The 20937-nt window shown below is 41.5% G+C and overlaps 1 protein-coding gene across 1 annotated transcript in view; it reads left to right on the plus strand.

Annotated features, from left to right (window-relative positions):
• LOC106094540 (cullin-associated NEDD8-dissociated protein 1) overlaps positions 1-20937 on the plus strand; it is a 183183-nt gene that overhangs the window by 80612 nt on the left and 81634 nt on the right. The window contains exons 5-6 of the mRNA XM_059366116.1: positions 5440-6408; positions 6468-6711. Coding sequence (XP_059222099.1) covers positions 5440-6408; positions 6468-6711 — 1213 coding nt within the window. The remainder of the gene's footprint in view (positions 1-5439; positions 6409-6467; positions 6712-20937) is intronic.

The following is a 20937-nucleotide window of genomic DNA, read 5'->3' on the forward strand; positions in this document are numbered from 1 at the left end:
GGCATGAAGCGGATTAATACCCGCACCCTGTTTTCAACCTAACCTAACCCAGCTTACATATCGCTGGAGGCTTACCCAATGATTCTAGAGGCATACGTACCCTGTTCAGCCATCTCGTTGAGAGATCTGCGGCAGTTGAGGACGGAAAAACCTTCTACATGGATTTGATGGCCGCTTGGCTGTCTGAGTAGATATTTATATCAGTCGTCTTTATGACATTATATCTTCACCATTCCACCACTTCTTTAATTTCAAAGATCTCCGCTTGATACACACTGCAGTGGTCGGGTAACCTTCTCGATAGACCAGTTCTAGATCTTTTAGAGTCCCACCTGGTCGTCTGGTTTGGAACTATCCGTATAGAAGTCTATGTAACTTCTATTACCAATCCCATGGCAGCCGGTTGTACGTACCGGATTAGCCCGATGGAGTCTTTCATCGGCAAGGGCTGCCGCCTCAGTGTACAACGTACTGCTACAACAACAACATTACCAGGGATATTTTAGTTCCAATGGGTTCTATCAGGAGTGGTGATACAGTACTTTTTATCAAAAAGCAACTCAGGCAATGTGTAATCCACACTGTCTGAGATAACGGGCAGTGTCCGTAGCTGCCACATGACCAAAGAGAAAGCTCCCTTAGTCTCACAGCAATGGTTGCATCAATCTGTCTAGCAACAATGTACAATTATCACATGTCTAATTGCATCAGTTCCTTAGTAGATTGTTCATTGGCAAATTTGCATTTGCATCCATTGAGGCACGACACCACCTTGGGGATAAGTTTTTACATGACTGCCGTACCACTACGGTCGCCTCCTACTACATATCACTTCTTTACTTACTTTAATTGGCTATGACAGAATATTTGTTCCACTAGCCGAACGTAGAATAGCGTTCCAAGCGCATCGGTCTTCTGTGCTCATTTTAAAATCTCTGACACCAAGTTTCAAGGTGTCTCCCACAACTTGATCTTTCGATCGGGCTTTTGGTCTTCCCAGTTTGCGTGTACCTTCAAAAGACTTCTTTGCTGGAGCTTCTTCATCCATTCTTACAACATGACCTAGCCAACGCAGCCGTTGTATTTTGATGCGTGTAACTATGCTATCGTCGTCATACGGCCAGACCCATTTACTGCCAGACCCATTTACTGCCAGACCCATTTTCACTGACCCTTTTTCGATTCTTTCAAAAGCTGCAGTTACTACTTCCGGTGACCGACCTATGATATCGATGTCGTCAGCATAGGCGAGTAGCATGTGTTCCCTTTTGATTAGTGTGCCATATCTATTCACATCTGCATCTCGTATAATCTTCTCCAGCAGGATATTAAAGAGATCACACAATAGGTTGTCTCCTTGTCTGAAACCTCGTTTGGTATTAAATCGTTCGGAGAGATTCTTTCCTATTCTTACTGAGGAACGCGTATCAGCAAGTGTCATCCTGCAGAGTTTTATTAATGTTGCAGGGATACCAAACTCAGACATGGCTTGAAATAACTTTGAACGTAAAGGAATATCGAAGACGGCTTTGTAGTCAACAAAGAGATGGTAGGTGTTGATTTGTCCTTCTCGGGTCTTTTCCAGGATTTGGCGCAGTGTGAATATCTGGTCTAGGGTGGATTTACCTGGTCTAAAGCCGCATTGAAAAGGCCCAATTATCTCATTGACTTTAGGTTTTAATTACACAGTACGCTCGAAAGTTTCTTGTATGTGATGGGGAGAAGACTTATTCCTCTGTAGTTGGCACATTCCGTCTTGTCTCCTTTCTTGTGTACGGGACATAGTATACTGAGGTTCCAATCATCGGGTATGCGTTCTTCTAGCCAGATTGCGCAGATAAGCTGATGCATACATCTTATCAGCGTGTCGCCTCCGGTCTTAAATAGTTCAACGGGTAACCCGTCGGCTCCTGATGCCTTGTTGTTCTTTAGTCGGGTCACTGCTACTTGGACCTCATTCTGACTAGGAGGTAAACATTCTATACCATCATCAGGGATTGGTTCTGCGGTATCCTCTTCGCTACCAACGTCGGACACTAGCAGTTGGGTAAAATGTTCTTTCCATATCCCCAGCATGTTATCTGTTCCAGTTACCAGATTTCCTTCTTTGTCTCTGCAGGAGGATGTGCCTGCACCAAAGCCATCGGTTTGATGTTTAATTCTTTGGAAGAATTTCCGGACTTCATTCTAATTCCTGTACATCTCAATTCGCTCAGACTCACGTCTTTCCATTTCCTTTTTCATATCACTACTACATATCACTAGCTTGACCTAAAGTGCGTTTTTCGCAAGATGTGAATACTATTTGCGATTTGCAATCCCATGGCAGCCGGTTGTACGCACCGGATTGACAAGATGGAATCCTCATCGGCAAGGGCTGCCGTCGGACTATGTGACCCCTCCCGACCTCTCCCGTATGGCAATTTATGCAACGACAGCACCCTAGCTCTACTATTGCCAGGCCAGTGCCGGGAAGTGTATCGTTCTTGCAGTTAAACTGCAACGGACTGCGTGGCAAGATCGATGAGATCGTAGACTTTATGAGTCGGAAGAGCGTATTGGTCGCAGCGATCCAGGAGACAAAGCTGACCAACACCTGCAGCTTGCACAGTTGTCACGGTTACAATGTGCTACGTAAGGATCGCTCAGGGAATGGAGGTGGGGGATTGGCCTTTGTTATACACCATTCCGTGCAGTATAGACCTATCTCGCCTGCGCATGACGCTAGTGACCCATACTTGGAATGTATGGGGGTAGCAGTCAGGTCTGGTACTGCCGAAATAGAGATATACAACGTGTATATACCGCCGGTTGGTAGCTGTGTCCCGAATAATGGCCAGGCTTACAACCCCGACATAAGTGGGTTGCTATCTGGCCATAATCGTCTGGTTCTGGGGGATTTTAATGCGCATCACACGTCATGGCATTCTCCCCTAGGTAACGACCAGCGTGGCATAGCTTTGGCAGAGCAGATAGATAGCTCCACGTTTTTGCACGGTGAATGAGGATGCCCGCACTAGGATTACGAGGAGGTGCAGCAGTTCGCCAGACATCTCAATTGCATCCCCTGATCTCCTGAGTGACGTATTCTGGCAAGCCGTCATCTCTTTAGGGTCAGACCACCTCCCCATAATTCTCACCATCGACCGACCACCCGATTTCATAACCTCTGAGCGCCGGACGTTTATCAATTATAGGAAGGCCGATTGGACTGGCTTCAGAGAGTATACCAATCGCCGCCGGTTGTTCAACCGTCAATTTATTGTGCATCCCGAGAGAGACAGGGCAAGGAGGAGAGCCATTCACCGTTTTCGTGGTCTGCAAACCGATGAACAGCCATCACAATTTACCGTTGGCGAAGTTACGAATGTCATCCGTGGCGCCAAATCTTCTAAGGCGTTGGGCCCCGACGGAATCTCTACATTGGTGTTGAAGAATCTGGATTCACCTGGAGTTGAGTACCTTACCACTGTCCTCAACCTGTCATTGAACACTCTTATAGTTCCCGATGTCTGGAAAATGGGCAGAGTGATCCCACTACTGAAACCTGGGAAAGACTCTAGTTTGGGGGAGTCGTACAGACCGATCTCCCATCTCTCACCAATGGCAAAGACGCTTGCGGCATTACTCCTCCCGAGCCTCGTAGGAGAATTTCCATTCGCCGAGCAACAACATGGACTTCGGAGACTGCACAGCACAACAACAGCTTTGCATGCCATCACCACAGACATTTGCCGTGGCTTCAATCAGCCCAGGCCATGTGATAGGACGGTCCTCGTGGCACTGGACCTTTCGAAGGCATTCGACACGGTCAGCCATGCCAAATTATTTGAGGACATTGCCAACACGTCCCTCCAGCCAGGCCTGAAACGATGGGTCGCGAATTATCTGTGTGGTCGCCAGTCATTTGTGGAATTTAGGGATAGGAAGTCGAAATACCGTAGAGTGAAACAGGGAGTTCCCCAAGGTGGGGTGATATCTCCGGCACTGTTTAACCCCTACCTATCCTCCATTCCACCCCCTCCAGACGGCATATAGATCGTATCATATGCGGACGATTGTACGATCATGACATCAGGCCCCCCACCCATTGATGACATCTGCGATAGGTTGAACGTCTACCCCAACGAGCTTGCCTCATATTTCCCTGCAAGAAATCTGAAGATATCCGCCACCAAATCTTCAGCCACACTGTTCACTACAAATACGCGTGAGGTGAATACTGAGCTGACTGTGATGGTCGATGGAGAAATGATTCCAACCATCAAGTGTCCCAAAATACTTGGCGTCACATTTGACAGCTCTTACACATTCTCCCCACATACCACAGCAATCTGCAATAAAGTCAAAAGTAGAAACAAGGTCCTCAAGTCACTCGCTGGCAGCACTTGTGGTGCAGACAAAGAAACCTTGTTGACCACGTACAAAGCAATTGGCCGGTCTGTGGTAAGTTATGCAGCGCCAGTGTGGTCTCGTCAACTTTGTGACACGCAGTGTAATAATATTCAGATCTGTCAGAATGCCGCCCTCCGAACTGCGACGGGCTGTCTACTCAGTTCTCATGTGGACCACCTCCATCAGGAGACAAAGATCCTACCAGTGCGAAGTCATAACTGCATGCTGTCTAAGCAATACCTTTTGGGCTGTTATCGCAGAAACCACCATCATCATCTTGTGGATAGATACCCACCGCCCAGAAGCCTTAAGGTAGATCTACACGATCTAGAGCGTGAGGTTCAGCGCTGCAAGAGAGAACCTCTAGGTCAAGCGGCATATCATGCGGGTCTGAACAACATTCATGCAGACACGGTAGCAGACGCGGTAATTGGCCACCGGGTGAATGTAGTCCTTGGAGAACGACCGCCACCCATTGCACCCGAAGAAATCGACCTCCCCCGGCAAACCGGAGTGGTTCTGGCTCAATTACGTTCCGCCAGATGCAGCCTCCTCAATTCCCACAGAGCTAGGATTGATGCCGACGTGCAAGATGTATGTCCCGATATTTACCAGGGACCGCACGATACACGTCACCTGTTTAACTGCCCGGCCAGACCCACTCGACTCAGACCCAGATCCCTGTGGACGCACCCCATCTTAGTCGCGGAGTTTCTGGGTCATGACACTCAACAGAATCAAGCAGACGAAAGTTAGAATACAATAAACTGCTACAACAACTAGATTTGTATATTTTCAATGTATTCCATTTGAAGTTTCAAATTTTATTTTTTTTGTGTAAGTTTTGATCCCATTAGAACTTTGAATGCCACAATTGAACCTGTAAATCTTAGCATTATTTAATTGTGCATAAGTTTGTATATTTAGATTTTAAATTTATTTGATTTTGCCTCATTTCTTATATAACATAAAATTTTAGTTACAAATCTTTCTACTTACGTTTAGCAGCAATAAACAATAATATATTTATTTTAATCTTTGCAGGGGTCAGCACTTATATGTACACATGATTTATTTCAATCTCTTGTCCAAACTAACCTTCCGGGACTTGAATATCATTCTTTGCTTAAGAAACTTATGGATCCTGTTCTAGTTCCACCTACTGCTTCTTCTGGATGTACTGATCAGCTACATAAACAAGCGTTTCATTCTTTAGCCAGATGTGTTGCTGCATTGACACAGCAGTGCCCGAACGAAGCTATTCCCCTAGCTACGCAACTTTTGGATGATCTCCAAAATCCAAGTTCTATTTCAGATGCTCAGCTGATTTTTAACTTATTAGCTATCGGGGAAATAGGAAGACATTTTTCATTGAGTTCAATTCCAGGACTTCCTCAAACCATCATAGAATGTTTCAGTGCTGGGTCGGAAGACGTGAAGACAGCTGCAAGTCACGCTCTTGGCGCAATATCTGTTGGAAATTTACAGACTTTTCTACCACTTATTTTGAACGAAATCGAAGCGCAACCTAAACGACAATATTTGCTTTTGCATTCATTAAAGGAAGTTATATCATCCCTGTCCATTTCTGCCAATGGTTTGTCCCAGTTACTCCCTTCGGTTCCATCAATCTGGGAACAGCTGTTCAAGCACTGTGAATGTCCCGAAGAAGGCTCGCGTAATGTAGTTGCAGAGTGTCTTGGGAAATTAGTTCTTGTAAAACCTGAGGATCTTCTACCAAGACTGCAGGAGGCTCTTAAATCTGAAAGCCCATTGATAAGGACTGTGGTAGTGTCCGCCGTTAAGTTTACTATTTCGGATAAGCCACAACCAATAGATGTGCTTTTAAAACAAAATATTGGAAAATTTCTATTTTTACTTCGTGATCCTGAACCCTCCGTACGTCGCGTTGCTTTAGTTGCTTTTAATTCAGCTGTTCATAACAAGCCCAGTCTTGTTCGGGATTTATTGCCAACCCTTTTGCCATGGCTATATTCTGAAACAAAAGTGAAGGTGCGTACATAATTTTTAATATTTGTTTCTTTTTTTTTAACGCTACATACTTACGTTAGAATGAACTTATCCGAGAGGTGGAAATGGGACCTTTCAAACACACTGTCGATGATGGCTTAGATATACGTAAAGCCGCCTTTGAATGCATGTATACTCTGCTTGAACAAGGTTTAGAACGTGTTGATGTTATGCAGTTTTTAGATCATGTACAAGCTGGACTTTGTGATCACTATGACATAAAAATGTTAACATATTTAATGACTGCCCGTTTAGCAGTAATTTGCCCCGATGCTGTTATTTTGAGTAAGTATGATTTTTTAAACTAGTTTTCATCTTCGCTTATACACTTAAATATACATACATAGCATACCCCCAGTGCGCTTTGCTACTAGAGCTGGCAAACTATCGATAATCGCAAAATTCAATATTTTCGATAGTTTTAATAATAAATGTCGATAATAACGATACCATCGTTAATTTCCCATCTCCTACATTTCAAGCGAAAATGAGAACTAAAAATTGGGAATTCAATTTATATAGCAGCAATATCAAAGCACATACCAAATAAAACCAAGATTAATGAACTCCGTTGGAAGTCATGAGAGAAACCATTGTACGAAATGTTAACCTAATCAGATGAGAATTGCGTCCTCTATAATCGCAATGCATCTTGAAAGATACATTTATAGACTGTTTGTCTATCACGAAACGAATTTTTCTCGTTACTCAAGAGTTTGTTCAAACTGCAATTCGAGGAAAAAAGGAAGAATTTCGATGTATAAACAGATTCATCAAAGTCAAAAGAGCTAATAACACATCAAAAACAAAAACTAAAACCCGTCTTTATAGGCGAATATGGATCAGTAAAAGAAGCCCAGACGAACGAAAAGCAACTGGTCTATATCGACAAACAGGCTATTAGGGTCGCATCGCTTATTTTGCTAACTTTTCCGATAGCATCCATGGGAAAAAATATCAATCGATATTCAGTAAAAAATTAAATATCGATAGTGCCATCTATATATATATAAAAAAAAAAAAAAAACCATGAATAGTATACTTTAATTTATAGGAAAAGTTTTGTTGGCAGTTAATTGAATTTAAGGTTTAAGTAATAACAAAATTTAATTAAGCCCAAGAAAAAAATGCATATATGTATTCTCATGAACATTCCAGTAAGGAACAGGGGCAAACTTCTCATATGGCATGAATACTGTCCGATTCAAGTTTAAGCTCAAAGATAAGGGGCCTCCTTTCTATAGTCGAGTCCGAATGGCTTGCCGCAGTGCGACATCTCTTTAGGGATAAGTTTTTACATGGCTGCCATACGGTACATACAATATGTGTATGAAATTTCAAAGCTTCCGTAAAAAAATAACAAATAGTGCTAAGAATAACCTTAATCAAACATTTGTTTGTCCGTCATTAAACATTAAAAGAAAGGCCCTGTGTGCATTTGTATATTTGTATATATGCGAATTGTATGTAATTCTAAGGTGAATGAGGACACAATTGTAACTATTTCGACTATTGTGTCCTTTTAAGTGCCCGAAGCTGCTTATTGAATATATTACAAGTTGCAATCTGGCAATTAAAATAAAGGGGATAAACCGACCTTTATTACCAGGAACAGGCAGGAGGTACTACATATTACCTTTGTATCGGAAGATATAAGTGGAAGCATATATAAATATGCGACTGGAAAGTGTTGAATGACCACAGCTTTTCTGATCATCGTTATATAAGTTTTAGCCTTGGAGAAAAAAACTGGAGTATTGGTCCCTTGGCTAAACAGAAGAAAGGCGGATTGGCATAAATTTCGGCACAAATTCTGCACCACTATCCCTTCTAGACTAGAAAAGGAAGTGGAAACTGCGGAGGATATAGACATAGTGGTCAAGCGGATCACGAAGGCCCTGAATGACTCGCTTGTGTCTGCATGCCCTAGTGCCAAGCACCACACGATTGGGACATCTATAAGGCTGAGCTAAGAAAATATAAGGGCGAGCTTAGAAAGGCTCAGAACAAATCCTGGGTAGAATTCTATACCTCCGTGGAGGATACATCTGAGGCCTCAAGGCTAAGGAAGATTCTGTCCTCGCCTTCGGCGTCCGCGTCGTCGGACTATGTGACCCCCCGACCTCTCCCGTATGGCAATTTATGCAACGACAGCACCCTAGCCCTACTATTGCCAGGCCAATGCCGGGAAGTGTATCGTTTTTGCAGTTAAACTGCAACGGACTGCGTGGCAAGATCGATGAGATCGTAGATTTTATGATTCGGAAGAGCATATCGTCGCAGCGATCCAGGAGACAAAGCTGACCAACACCTGCAGCTTGCACAGTTGTCACGGTTACAATGTGCTACGTAAGGATCGCTCAAGGAATGGAGGTGGGGGATTGGCCTTCGTTATACACCATTCCGAGCAGTATAGACCTATTTCGCCTGCGCATGACGCTAGTGACCTGTGTATGGGGGTAGCAGTCAGGTCTGGTACTGCCGAAATAGAGATATACAACGTGCTTATACCGCCGGTTGGTAGCTGTGTCCCGATTAATGGCCAGGCTTACAACCCCGACATAAGTGGGTTGCTATCTGGCCATAATCGTCTGGTTCTGGGAGATTTTAATGCGCATCACACGTCATGGCATTCTCCCCTAGGTAACGACCAGCGTGGCATAGCTTTGGCAGAGCAGATAGATAGCTCCACGTTTTTGCACGGTGAATGAGGATGCCCCCACTAGGATTACGAGGAGGTGCAGCAGCTCGCCAGACATTTCAATTGCATCCCCTGATCTCCTGAGTGACGTATCCTGGCAAGCCGTCATCTCTTTGGGGTCAGACCACCGCCCATAATTCTCACCATCGACCGACCACCCGACTTCATAACCTCTGAGCGCCGGACATTTATCAATCATAAGAGCGCCGATTGGGCTGGCTTCAGAGAGTATACCAATCGCTGCTTCAATGAACTGTCACCCCCCTCTGATGTGCTTGTGGCCGAGAGGAAATCCCGAGACATCATCAACGCAGCAGCCGCTCGCTTTATACCAGCCGGTCGAATACTACAAGTGCGACCCAATTTCCCGGCGCAAGCAGTGGTACTCGCAGACGAGCGTGATGGGATTCGTGCTACGGACCCGCTAAACCCAGAATCAGCGAGCTGAATCTGGAAATAAACAGGGTAGTCAACGAACATAAGCGGAATTTGTGGCTGGAGCACTTGGAGCAATGTAACTTAGACACCGGTGTAGGCAAACTGTGGGCCACTGTTAAGTCTTTCTCGAACCCCGGTAGACGGGATGACAGGACCTCAGTCACTTTTGGCGAGATAACCGTGACTGACCCGAAGAGATGTGCCAGGTTGTTCAACCGTCAATTTATTGCGCATCCCGAGAGAGACAGGGCAAGGAGGAGAGCCATTCGCCGTATTTGTGGTCTCCGAGCCGATGAACAGCCATCACAATTTACCGTGGGCGAAGTTACGAATGTCATCCGTGGTGCCAAATCTTCCAAGGCGTTGGGCCCCGACGGAATCTCTACATTGATGCTGAAGAATCTGGATTCACTTGGAGTTGAGTACCTTACCACTGTCCTTAACCTGTCATTGAACACTCTTATAGTTCCCGATGTCTGGAAAATGGGCAGAGTGATCCCGCTACTGAAGCCTGGAAAAGACCCGAGTTTGGGGGAGTCGTACAGACCGATCTCCCTTCTCTCACCAGTGGCAAAGACGCTTGAGGCATTACTCCTCCCGAGCCTCGTAGGAGAATTTCCATTCGCCGAGCATCAACATGGATTTCGGAGACTGCACAGCACAACAACAGCTTTGCAAGCCATCACCACACACATTTGCCGTGGCTTCAATCAACCCAGGCCATGGGATAGGAGGGTCCTCGTTGCGTCTCTAATTATCTGTGTGGTCGCCAGCCATTTGTGGAATTTTGGGATAAGAAGTCGAAACACCGTAGAGTGAAACAGGGAGTTCCCCAAGGTGGGGTGATATCTCCGGCACTGTTTAACCTCTACCTATCCTCCATTCAACCTCCTCCAGACGGCATAGAGATCGTATCATATGCGGACGATTGTACGATCATGGCATCAGGCCCCCCACCCATTGATGACAACTAAAAAGATGGGTCAGCAGAGGAACACCATCAAGGATTAACAATATATTATTGTCTCTGGAAGAAAAAGGCGTAAAAGAGGTCGCGTATGCTGATGACGTGGCAATTGCGGTTATGGGAAAGTTTCCCATCACTAAGATATATATTTCAGGAAGCTCTACGTGCAACAGCAAAGTGGGCTACCGAAAGAGGTCTGGGTATAAATCCGTGCTAGACAGAAGTAGTCCTTTTCAGCATGAGATACAACTTGCATACAGTGGAACCTGTCACCTTGGGTGGAGAGAATGTTCCATTTACAGAAAGCGCAAAATACCTAGGTGTTTTGCTGGACAGGAAATTGAACTTCAAATCCAACATTTTGGAAAGGGCAAGAAAGGCCACTCTTGCCGTATACACCTGCAAGAGAGCAATTGGCAAAAGTTGGGGATTTAGACTGCGTATCATGCATTGGGTATATACTGCAGTTGTCAGACCTATTATGCTATATGGTGTTGTGGTCTGGTGGACGGCGCTTCAAAAATCCACCTACTGCTGAATACTTAACCGGATGGCTTGTTTCTGCACCACAGCCGCACTGAGGATGACACTATCTGATGCACTGAATTTAATGCTACATCTTATGCCTCTGGACATTGTTCCTACCCAAATTGCAGCGACCACTGCCGTCACGTTAAGCGAGCTTTCTCATTAGTCATGTGGCGGCTACGGACACTGTGTTATCCTTGGTACAATATCCGATGTTCCAGGCAGTGTGGATTACACACTACCTGAGCCGCTTTTTGATAAAAATTACTGTACCACAATTCCTGATAGAACTGATTGTAACTACGATATCCCTGGTAACAGAAGTTACATAGACTTCTATGGTTCCAAACTATACGACCAGTGGGGCTTTGGGGTGTACTCTAAAGATTTAGAACTGATCATATCGAAGAGGCTACCCGACTATTGCAGTGTGTTTCAAGCAGAGATCCATGCAATTAAGGAAATGGTGGAATGGCTAAGACATAATGTCATTACGACGATTGGCAGGGAAGTCTAAAGCAGGCGAGCTTGCGAGACTAGGAACTAACTTACACACTTCAAGGACACTGGAATCTGTGGGTAGGCCTCTAGCGACATGTAAGCTAAGTTTTCAGGTCCAGGCCTGAATGACAACGAAAGATAGATGGTCACAAACTACTGCTTTGCTGTCATTGGCTAGAGCAGACTGAAGGTTGCCAGCAACGACTTTTGCAGAAGCTGTAGGGACATCGAGGAAGAAGAGACTATAGAACACCTTCTGTGTGTGTGTCCCGCACTTTAGGTTCTCATTTCTTTGAGAACCTGTATAATTTAGCGGATGTGAACATTCGCAAGTTACTGGGGTTTTGAAAGCGATCTGGATGGTTCAACGGTAGGAACTAAAAGGCATCTTCCTTCTTCTGTTCCTGTGGTATCACAATAAACGAAAACGTCTAAGTGAGTCTGATGGCAGACTGCCACTTAAACCTAACCTAACCTAAGTACCCGAATATTCGTTTGTCTTAAAAGTCAATGAATTAATTATTTTTAGGTTGTTCCAATCAAAGCAATTTGTAGGAATCGTACTTTATTGTTCCAAATGATTCAGCAAATATCCGCCCTATTATTTTCCCTACATAAAGATGATTTTGTAATAGTTGTTTCGCGCGGCTCAATAAAATCAAAATTCTACTCATAGTCAATTATTTGCAATAAACAGATCTAAAGGCATATCAGTTATAAAATGGCTAGCTCGGCCAAGGCGTCGCAGTTCTCTGACCCAGTCTCTATTGCAGCGTAATCATAGTTAAAGAAAAATCATGCCGTATAACGAGGCCTCCAAAATATATAAAAGACATAAAATAACATTCAATATGACATCTGATTAACAAATCAAGGAAACCCCAATAATTGGTATATTCACGTGACGTCGAAGTCACCGAGAGTGCAATTCTCCCTACCGAGTTGCATTTAAGGAACGCTATGGTAACTCCTTTTACACTCTTAATTCGAAGTTACCCCAAAACAACGATCTCTATTTACTCATACTTGCTGTCTCTCAATCTAGCTTTCATCTCTCAGAAAAAGCGATGTGAATTAGAATTCAATTTTGAAGGTTACACATGTATTTGTATGACTGTTGATTACATTGTAGTGGCGCTCGTAGATGTGTGCGTGTCTACTTTGAAATATTGGATTCCATTTTTTTTTGTTTAGCAAAATGTGGTTGTATCTCGGTTTAGATCATCAGCGCTGAAAAGTAGGCATCGATTTAAGGTCTTAATAGTTGAGTTCCAGATTGCAACTTCATGCGTTTGGTTAAGAGTGATTTTGTGACATGCATTTAGTTCAAAAGCGATGTTGTATCTCTTTGAAAAAAAGAAATAAATGAAGGAGACAGTATATGCAAATGACTCTTTGAGTAGGATTTTGAGAACTATATGCTTTACAGATCTTGTATATAAAAAATTCCGCTAGGCCTGCCGTCATGTTGTACAAACCGAGGTTATATCTATAGGTGGAAGGGCATTTTACATGCATCTTAGTTTGACTTTCGTTAGACAAGTTCGCATCAGTCTGTCACACTTGGTTAATCCAAACTGCGGTGTTTTTTTTTTTTTTTTGGATTGTGTTTTCTTACGCAATTATTGTTTGGCGTGTGTTTCGCAATTTCATTCCCTAGTAGGGTTACAGTTGTTGGCTATAAAAAACCACATATGTCTAAATGCTTCCTATTCCCGAGTCCAGGCATTTTGGTTCAGTGTGCACAATTGTTTTCTCGGTGCTACTTTAAGGGGAAAAGGAAAGGCTTTGGATAAAAGATTTCTAAAATCCTCCAAAATAATTGATAGTGTCCCTTTATTGCGTGGGTTTACCGCTTTCTGTATGACTATCCCTTTTGCATGACCGACGTTTTGGAATTTTTGGATTTTTCAAGTGATTTCTTTTTCATGTTATTTGTTTCATCTCGTTATTGTGATGGGCTTCCCAACATAGGTAAGAAAACCTCGGAATTTCTTTCTACTCTTCCACTAACAGTGCCTTTGTTTTACTGCATAGGTGCGTTTGGAGCCTTTGATTTTCTTTCTCAGAAAGATCACTGCTGAATCGCATCTTTGGCTCACTGCACTGCCACCATTCAGAGGTTCGTGCATATTTCTGTACCCACGCAGAAGTAGCCTCTCTGGTGTCGTTGCCGTCTAACATCTCCTCGTACAAGACATACTGAACACCGCTTGAACGTCGGCGTGTCTGAAATTGTGTTGGTGTGGACCCGTGAAGAATTCCCAAAAAAAAATAGTTATCTCGTCATCGAAACACCCGGAAATTTGCCTGGAGTGAACCAAAAGAATAAGTTTTTTTCTTTAGTTTTATTTAATTATTTGGATTAAGAACTTTAGAAGTAGTAAATGTTGAGAACAAATAGTTTAGATTCGGAAGAGTGATCGAGGCTTGGCATTTTGGGACCAGCCCATACAAAATAAATTTTTTTAATGTTGGTAACGAGGTGATTTTTTTTTATTAACAACCGAAAAAGAAAACCAGAACTACGTAATTCATCCCCAGCTATTGTCTCCTGTTTCATCATCGTCCCAATGAAAGGCCTTTCATCGTTGGATTATGGAAACGGGTAAGTGCAAATTGTACTTTTGGTCAAATTTGTATTTGATTTCCCCACATTGACAGTAAATGAGCAAGTGCTAAATCGCATTACTGTGTTGTATACTGCAAGACGGTATACTGCTATCCTCTTGTCAAATTAGTTGTTGTAATTTTTTTTTTACTTCTCGAAAGAAATCAAATGCAAATTTATTTGGTACTTGAAATAATAGAAAAAGAATCATAACTCTATCATTCAGCGCTGCTGAGTTGCCTCGCTCACTTTTTATGTCGACAAACATTTCAAACCTGTGTTGGGAGATTGCAAATTGCAAATTTTGCCCATGAACATTCCACTAAGGAACAGGGGCAAACTTCTCACATATCAATGAGTGCAGTTCGATTCAAGTTTTAAGCTTAATGATAAGGGGCCTCCTTTTTATAGCCGAGTCCGAACGGCGTGCCGCAGTGCGACACCTCTTTCGAGACAAGTTTTACATGGCGTAGTACCTCACAAATGTTGCCAGCATTAGGAGGGGAAAACCACCGTTGAAAATTTTTTCTAAAGGTCTCGCCATATTTAGCGTCGGGCTAGAGTCCGAAGGGAAATGAATTATTTTAATAAAATGTTTAATTTTGCAATGAATTGCTGAGCTTTTAAACCAATTGTCTGATTTCTTCTAAGCAGCCGAATGTAATGGCGAGAGAACCAAAGTAGGTCCATCTAAGGATTTAACGAGGTGTATCTGATGAAAAGGATGGGCGGGGAGTGTTCAGTACCACCCAAATGCACACAATCGTTAGGATAGAAATCGTTTTGAAGTGCCTGGTGTGTCCTATCTTCTATCTTCCTCTATCATTTAAATTTGAAGTACGCTTACTATCTAAATTTTGAAAGTAGCAGCTGTAGGTTGGAAATTAGCAAGACCCCACCCACCGACGAGCGATAAGGCTGGTAACCTGCGTACTTCTGCTAAACTTTCCTTCCCAAACCATTTTGAATTTGAATCTGAGGGACTCAGATTTCGGTTTTAGATACGACCAAAAGTTGCATGCTACAACATACATTCATATGGGCAATACAAAAAGCCAAACAGAAAAATTAAGAAGGAATACTATTGTGAATAATTATGAAAATGTAAAATTAAATCTTAAGAAATAGCGTTCATCTAATGGGTTTAGTACGCTAGTGTAATAAACTTAGTACAGTATGATTTCAGTAGGATATATTCATATTATTATTTCAATGTACTTTGGAGAAAGGGAACAAGTAATATACACAAGAAAATAGCCAATCGACTGTGGCAGATTTTTTAAAAAGAAAAACCTCGGTTAAGCATTTCTCCAATTACATGTAGATACTATTACACATAGATTACTCGCTTGAAATTATTTTACAAAAAAAATGACTTTAAAAAAAAGTAGATTTTTCTGATAGGCGGTTCAGAACCTTGTTGAAAAAATGGCGATGTAGATTATGATGGTAAACGTTTCCAACATGTTGAAAATAGTTTCCAACGTGTACATGGCAATTGATGATGATTTTAAATTGTTGAATTACACTGCTTTCTTTCGTTCTGTTGCAATGGAGCCAACATTTATTTTTTTGTTTGCGGTGAGACACGTATATTGGCATTACTTTTGAAGACTCTTTGTCGTTGTTACTTTTCTTCATTTATATTAAGCTAGTGGTGGTTTAAGTTTTTCTTTTTCTACACATAGTTCATTATGTTTAAGGTAGACATTCAGTGATAAAGCGTTCAAAATTTATATTCATTACATTTTCTTAGTACATAGAGCTTTTAATTTGCCCAGTAGTATGTAACGTCTTTACTTTAATCAAATAACTTTCTGGGATACATTTGTTGTAAGTCCCATTAAAACATTGACATCTTGCCAAATTGTTCACTTTACAGATTAGCAATTCAAATATGTTCTTTCAATTTGTGATGTTCAAACGCGTTTTTGTTTTATTAATTTTTCGCTGAAACGACACAATTTTACTATTGCATGTCAACTCAAAGACTTCCTTTTCTTTCCTTTCGAAACCACTACTTATATTCTTATTTGTTTTTTTTTTTTGAGTTGTGTGTTTAAGAATGGCGATGCTTGTAAAGCATCAAAAGCCAGGTTGTTAGCACTTCCGATGTAGACCCAAACTACATCAGATACAAAGCGACGTTAAGCCCCAACAGCAGGAGCTTGTTGACAAATCCAAAGTAGTCCTTCCAGAAAGTCGCTCCAAGGACTAGGTGTGAGTGGTCTTTCAAACATGTGAGTGTTGGACGATCAGTCGATGGAAAAGGCTGTTGTTGTCAGGTAGTACAGCAGCTGTAAAGCGAATTACATCCAATTACTAAAAATATGATGTAAAAGTACAAATAAAATTGCCAGAAAATTGGCCGTTATATCATTAATGTAACATGCAATCGATCGCATACTAAAACGTATGCTCAATATATTGGGTTGCCTAAAAAGTAATTGCGGATTTTTTAAAAGAAAGTAAATGCATTTTTAATAAAACTTTGAATGAACTTTAATCAAATATATAATTGCCATTTTGTTCGATAACCTTTTGCCATCATCCTGACAAATTTAGTATTCCACGCTCATAGAACTTCTGGCCTTTATCTGCAAAAAACTGAACCAAGTGCGATTTTATAGCCTCATCATTGCCGAAAGTTTTACCATTTAAGGAGTTCTGCAAAGATCGAAATAAATGGTAGTCTGATGGTGCAAGGTCAGGGCTATATGGTGGATGCATCAAAAGTTCCCAGACAAGCTTATTCAGTTTTTGGCGAGTGACCAAAGATGTGTGCGGTCTAGCGTTGTCCTGGTGGAATATGACACCTTTACGATTGACCAATTCTGGTCGCTTCTGCTTGATGGCTGTATTCAATTTGTCCAATTGTTGACAGTAAACATCCGAATTAATCGTTTGGTTCCTTGGAAGCAGCTCAAAATATACCACATCCTTCCAATCCCACCAAACAGACAGCATAACCTTCTTTTGGTGGATATCAACCTTTGAAGTGGTTTGAGCTGGTTCACCATGCTTGGACCATGATCGTTTTCGACTAACGTTGTTGTAAACAATCCATTTTTCATCTCCAGTTATGATTCGTTTTAAAAACGGATCGAATTCATTGCATTTAAGGTGCATATCACAGGCGCTGATTCGGTTTGTTAAATGAATTTCTTTCAATACATGTGGTACCCAAATATCAAGCTTTTTCACCAGTCCAAGACTTTTTATGTGATAATGAACGGTTGATTTTGGTATATTTAGCTTCTCTCCTATCTCACGCTCAGTTACATGACGATCCAATTCGAATAATGCTAAAAAATTTGCTTAAAATTTGTCAACGCCGACTATATGAAAAATCAGCAATTACTTTTTGGGCAACCCAATATATCACAGATTAGATAGCAGATTATATCACAGATAAGAGAATCCCATATAAACATCTCAAAAGGGATAATATCAATCACATGGAAATTCCAGCTTCCATTATATCTATCTCTTGTTTCGAAAATACTGTCATAGTTTATGTGGCAATCAAAAAATGTATGGCTTCTTCTATGAGTTTCAAATTTAATACACTCGAAGATGGTGTGTTGTGTGGAATCAGGTTTCCAGCACCTGTCGCATATTGGTGTGGATGTAGCCTCAATCATGTGTAGGTAGCACTTATCAACAGTATGTCCTGTATGGAGCCTGTTAATAATCCTGGCCTCTGCAGGACCGCAGTTCATCCTGAGAAACCATGGCTTCTCAGTGAAAGTCGATTTCGCAATGACTCGGAACCCAGACTTCATGGCATAACTTTATGGCAGATTGATCAACCCTTTGATGAAATAAGGAGGCCACATAATCATTTGTGCTTTTACTTGCCAGAACCTTAATGCCACAAGCTTGTCCAAACATAGAAGAGGCTTTAAGAGGCTTGTAGATAATAGGTCGAGTCTAACTGAGATATTTTTAGAGTAAAACGAACTAGATATGTGCCCTGTTTTATCGATAATATCCTTAAACTCATAATAAATGTGGCTGTAGCTAGACTTCACCCTAGGGTTGCCTACGAAAATATCATATAGCATATAGTCATTCATCTTAACCCTAAGAAGCTCCTTAGCAATTAAAAAGGCAGCCCTCTGCTCAGGAGGTAACTCATGAGCCAGAGCATAAATGTTATGAACAGGGGTGGAACCCGTGACCCCAAGACATCTTCTTAGAATACTATTCTGCAATCTCTCGATCTTGTTGACATATTGCGGAGAATGGGCCATGGTCGTTCTTCAATATTCCAGCTTTGAACTGACCAGACTGCTGTATACATTCAGAGCAATCTTTGGATGGAATGCATTTCTTTAAAATTTCCACTTCTTGTTACTGGAAGTCTTTCGAGTACAGCGTTGCCGCTTTGGGCTTTTTCTACCAAGTTTGGTAGGATTTACTTTCAATTTTAAGGGATTGGACGAATGGACAGGCCATATCGAATTTGGTAGATTTTTATCCCTACCATAGGATAGGGGGCATATTCATTTAGTCATTCTGTTTGCATATATATATATATATATATATATATATATATATATATATATATATATATATATATATATATATATATATATATATATTTATCCCTACCATTGAAAAAAAAAAAATAAATGAAGGAGACAGTAGATGCAAATGACTCTTTGAGTAGGATTTTGAGAACTATATGCTTTACAGATCTTGTATATAAAAAATTCCGCTAGGCCTGCCGTCATGTTCTACAAACCGAGGTTATATCTATAGGTGGAAGGGCATTTTACATGCATCTTAGTTTGACTTTCGTTAGACAAGTTCGCATCAGTCTGTCACACTTGGTTAATCCAAACTGCGGTGTTTTTTTTTTTTTTTTGGATTGTGTTTTCTTACGCAATTATTGTTTGGCGTGTGTTTCGCAATTTCATTCCCTAGTAGGGTTACAGTTGTTGGCTATAAAAAACCACATATGTCTAAATGCTTCCTATTCCCGAGTCCAGGCATTTTGGTTCAGTGTGCACAATTGTTTTCTCGGTGCTACTTTAAGGGGAAAAGGAAAGGCTTTGGATAATTGATAGTGTCCCTTTATTGCGTGGGTTTACCGCTTTCTGTATGACTATCCCTTTTGCATGACCGACGTTTTGGAATTTTTGGATTTTTCAAGTGATTTCTTTTTCATGGTATTTGTTTCATCTCGTTATTGTGATGGGCTTCCCAACATAGGTAAGAAAACCTCGGAATTTCTTTCTACTCTTCCACTAACAGTGCCTTTGTTTTACTGCATAGGTGCGTTTGGAGCCTTTGATTTTCTTTCTCAGAAAGATCACTGCTGAATCGCATCTTTGGCTCACTGCACTGCCACCATTCAGAGGTTCGTGCATATTTCTGTACCCACGCAGAAGTAGCCTCTCTGGTGTCGTTGCCGTCTAACATCTCCTCGTACAAGACATACTGAACACCGCTTGAACGTCGGCGTGTCTGAAATTGTGTTGGTGTGGACCCGTGAAGAATTCCCAAAAAAAAAAAATAGTTATCTCGTCATCGAAACACCCGGAAATTTGCCTGGAGTGAACCAAAAGAATAAGTTTTTTTCTTTAGTTTTATTTAATTATTTGGATTAAGAACTTTAGAAGTAGTAAATGTTGAGAACAAATAGTTTAGATTCGGAAGAGTGATCGAGGCTTGGCATTTTGGGACCAGCCCATACAAAATAAATTTTTTTAATGTTGGTAACGAGGTGATTTTTTTTTATTAACAACCGAAAAAGAAAACCAGAACTACGTAATTCATCCCCAGCTATTGTCTCCTGTTTCATCATCGTCCCAATGAAAGGCCTTTCATCGTTGGATTATGGAAACGGGTAAGTGCAAATTGTACTTTTGGTCAAATTTGTATTTGATTTCCCCACATTGACAGTAAATGAGCAAGTGCTAAATCGCATTACTGTGTTGTATACTGCAAGACGGTATACTGCTATCCTCTTGTCAAATTAGTTGTTGTAATTTTTTTTTTACTTCTCGAAAGAAATCAAATGCAAATTTATTTGGTACTTGAAATAATAGAAAAAGAATCATAACTCTATCATTCAGCGCTGCTGAGTTGCCTCGCTCACTTTTTATGTCGACAAACATTTCAAACCTGTGTTGGGAGATTGCAAATTGCAAATTTTGCCCATGAACATTCCACTAAGGAACAGGGGCAAACTTCTCACATATCAATGAGTGCAGTTCGATTCAAGTTTTAAGCTTAATGATAAGGGGCCTCCTTTTTATAGCCGAGTCCGAACGGCGTGCCGCAGTGCGACACCTCTTTCGAGACAAGTTTTACATGGCGTAGTACCTCACAAATGTTGCCAGCATTAGGAGGGGAAAACCACCGTTGAAAATTTTTTCTAAAGGTCTCGCCATATTTAGCGTCGGGCTAGAGTCCGAAGGGAAATGAATTATTTTAATAAAATGTTTAATTTTGCAATGAATTGCTGAGCTTTTAAACCAATTGTCTGATTTCTTCTAAGCAGCCGAATGTAATGGCGAGAGAACCAAAGTAGGTCCATCTAAGGATTTAACGAGGTGTATCTGATGAAAAGGATGGGCGGGGAGTGTTCAGTACCACCCAAATGCACACAATCGTTAGGATAGAAATCGTTTTGAAGTGCCTGGTGTGTCCTATCTTCTATCTTCCTCTATCATTTAAATTTGAAGTACGCTTACTATCTAAATTTTGAAAGTAGCAGCTGTAGGTTGGAAATTAGCAAGACCCCACCCACCG

Source organism: Stomoxys calcitrans, chromosome 3 (assembly GCF_963082655.1).
Source record: "Stomoxys calcitrans chromosome 3, idStoCalc2.1, whole genome shotgun sequence".
Classification (NCBI taxonomy): domain Eukaryota; kingdom Metazoa; phylum Arthropoda; class Insecta; order Diptera; family Muscidae; genus Stomoxys; species Stomoxys calcitrans.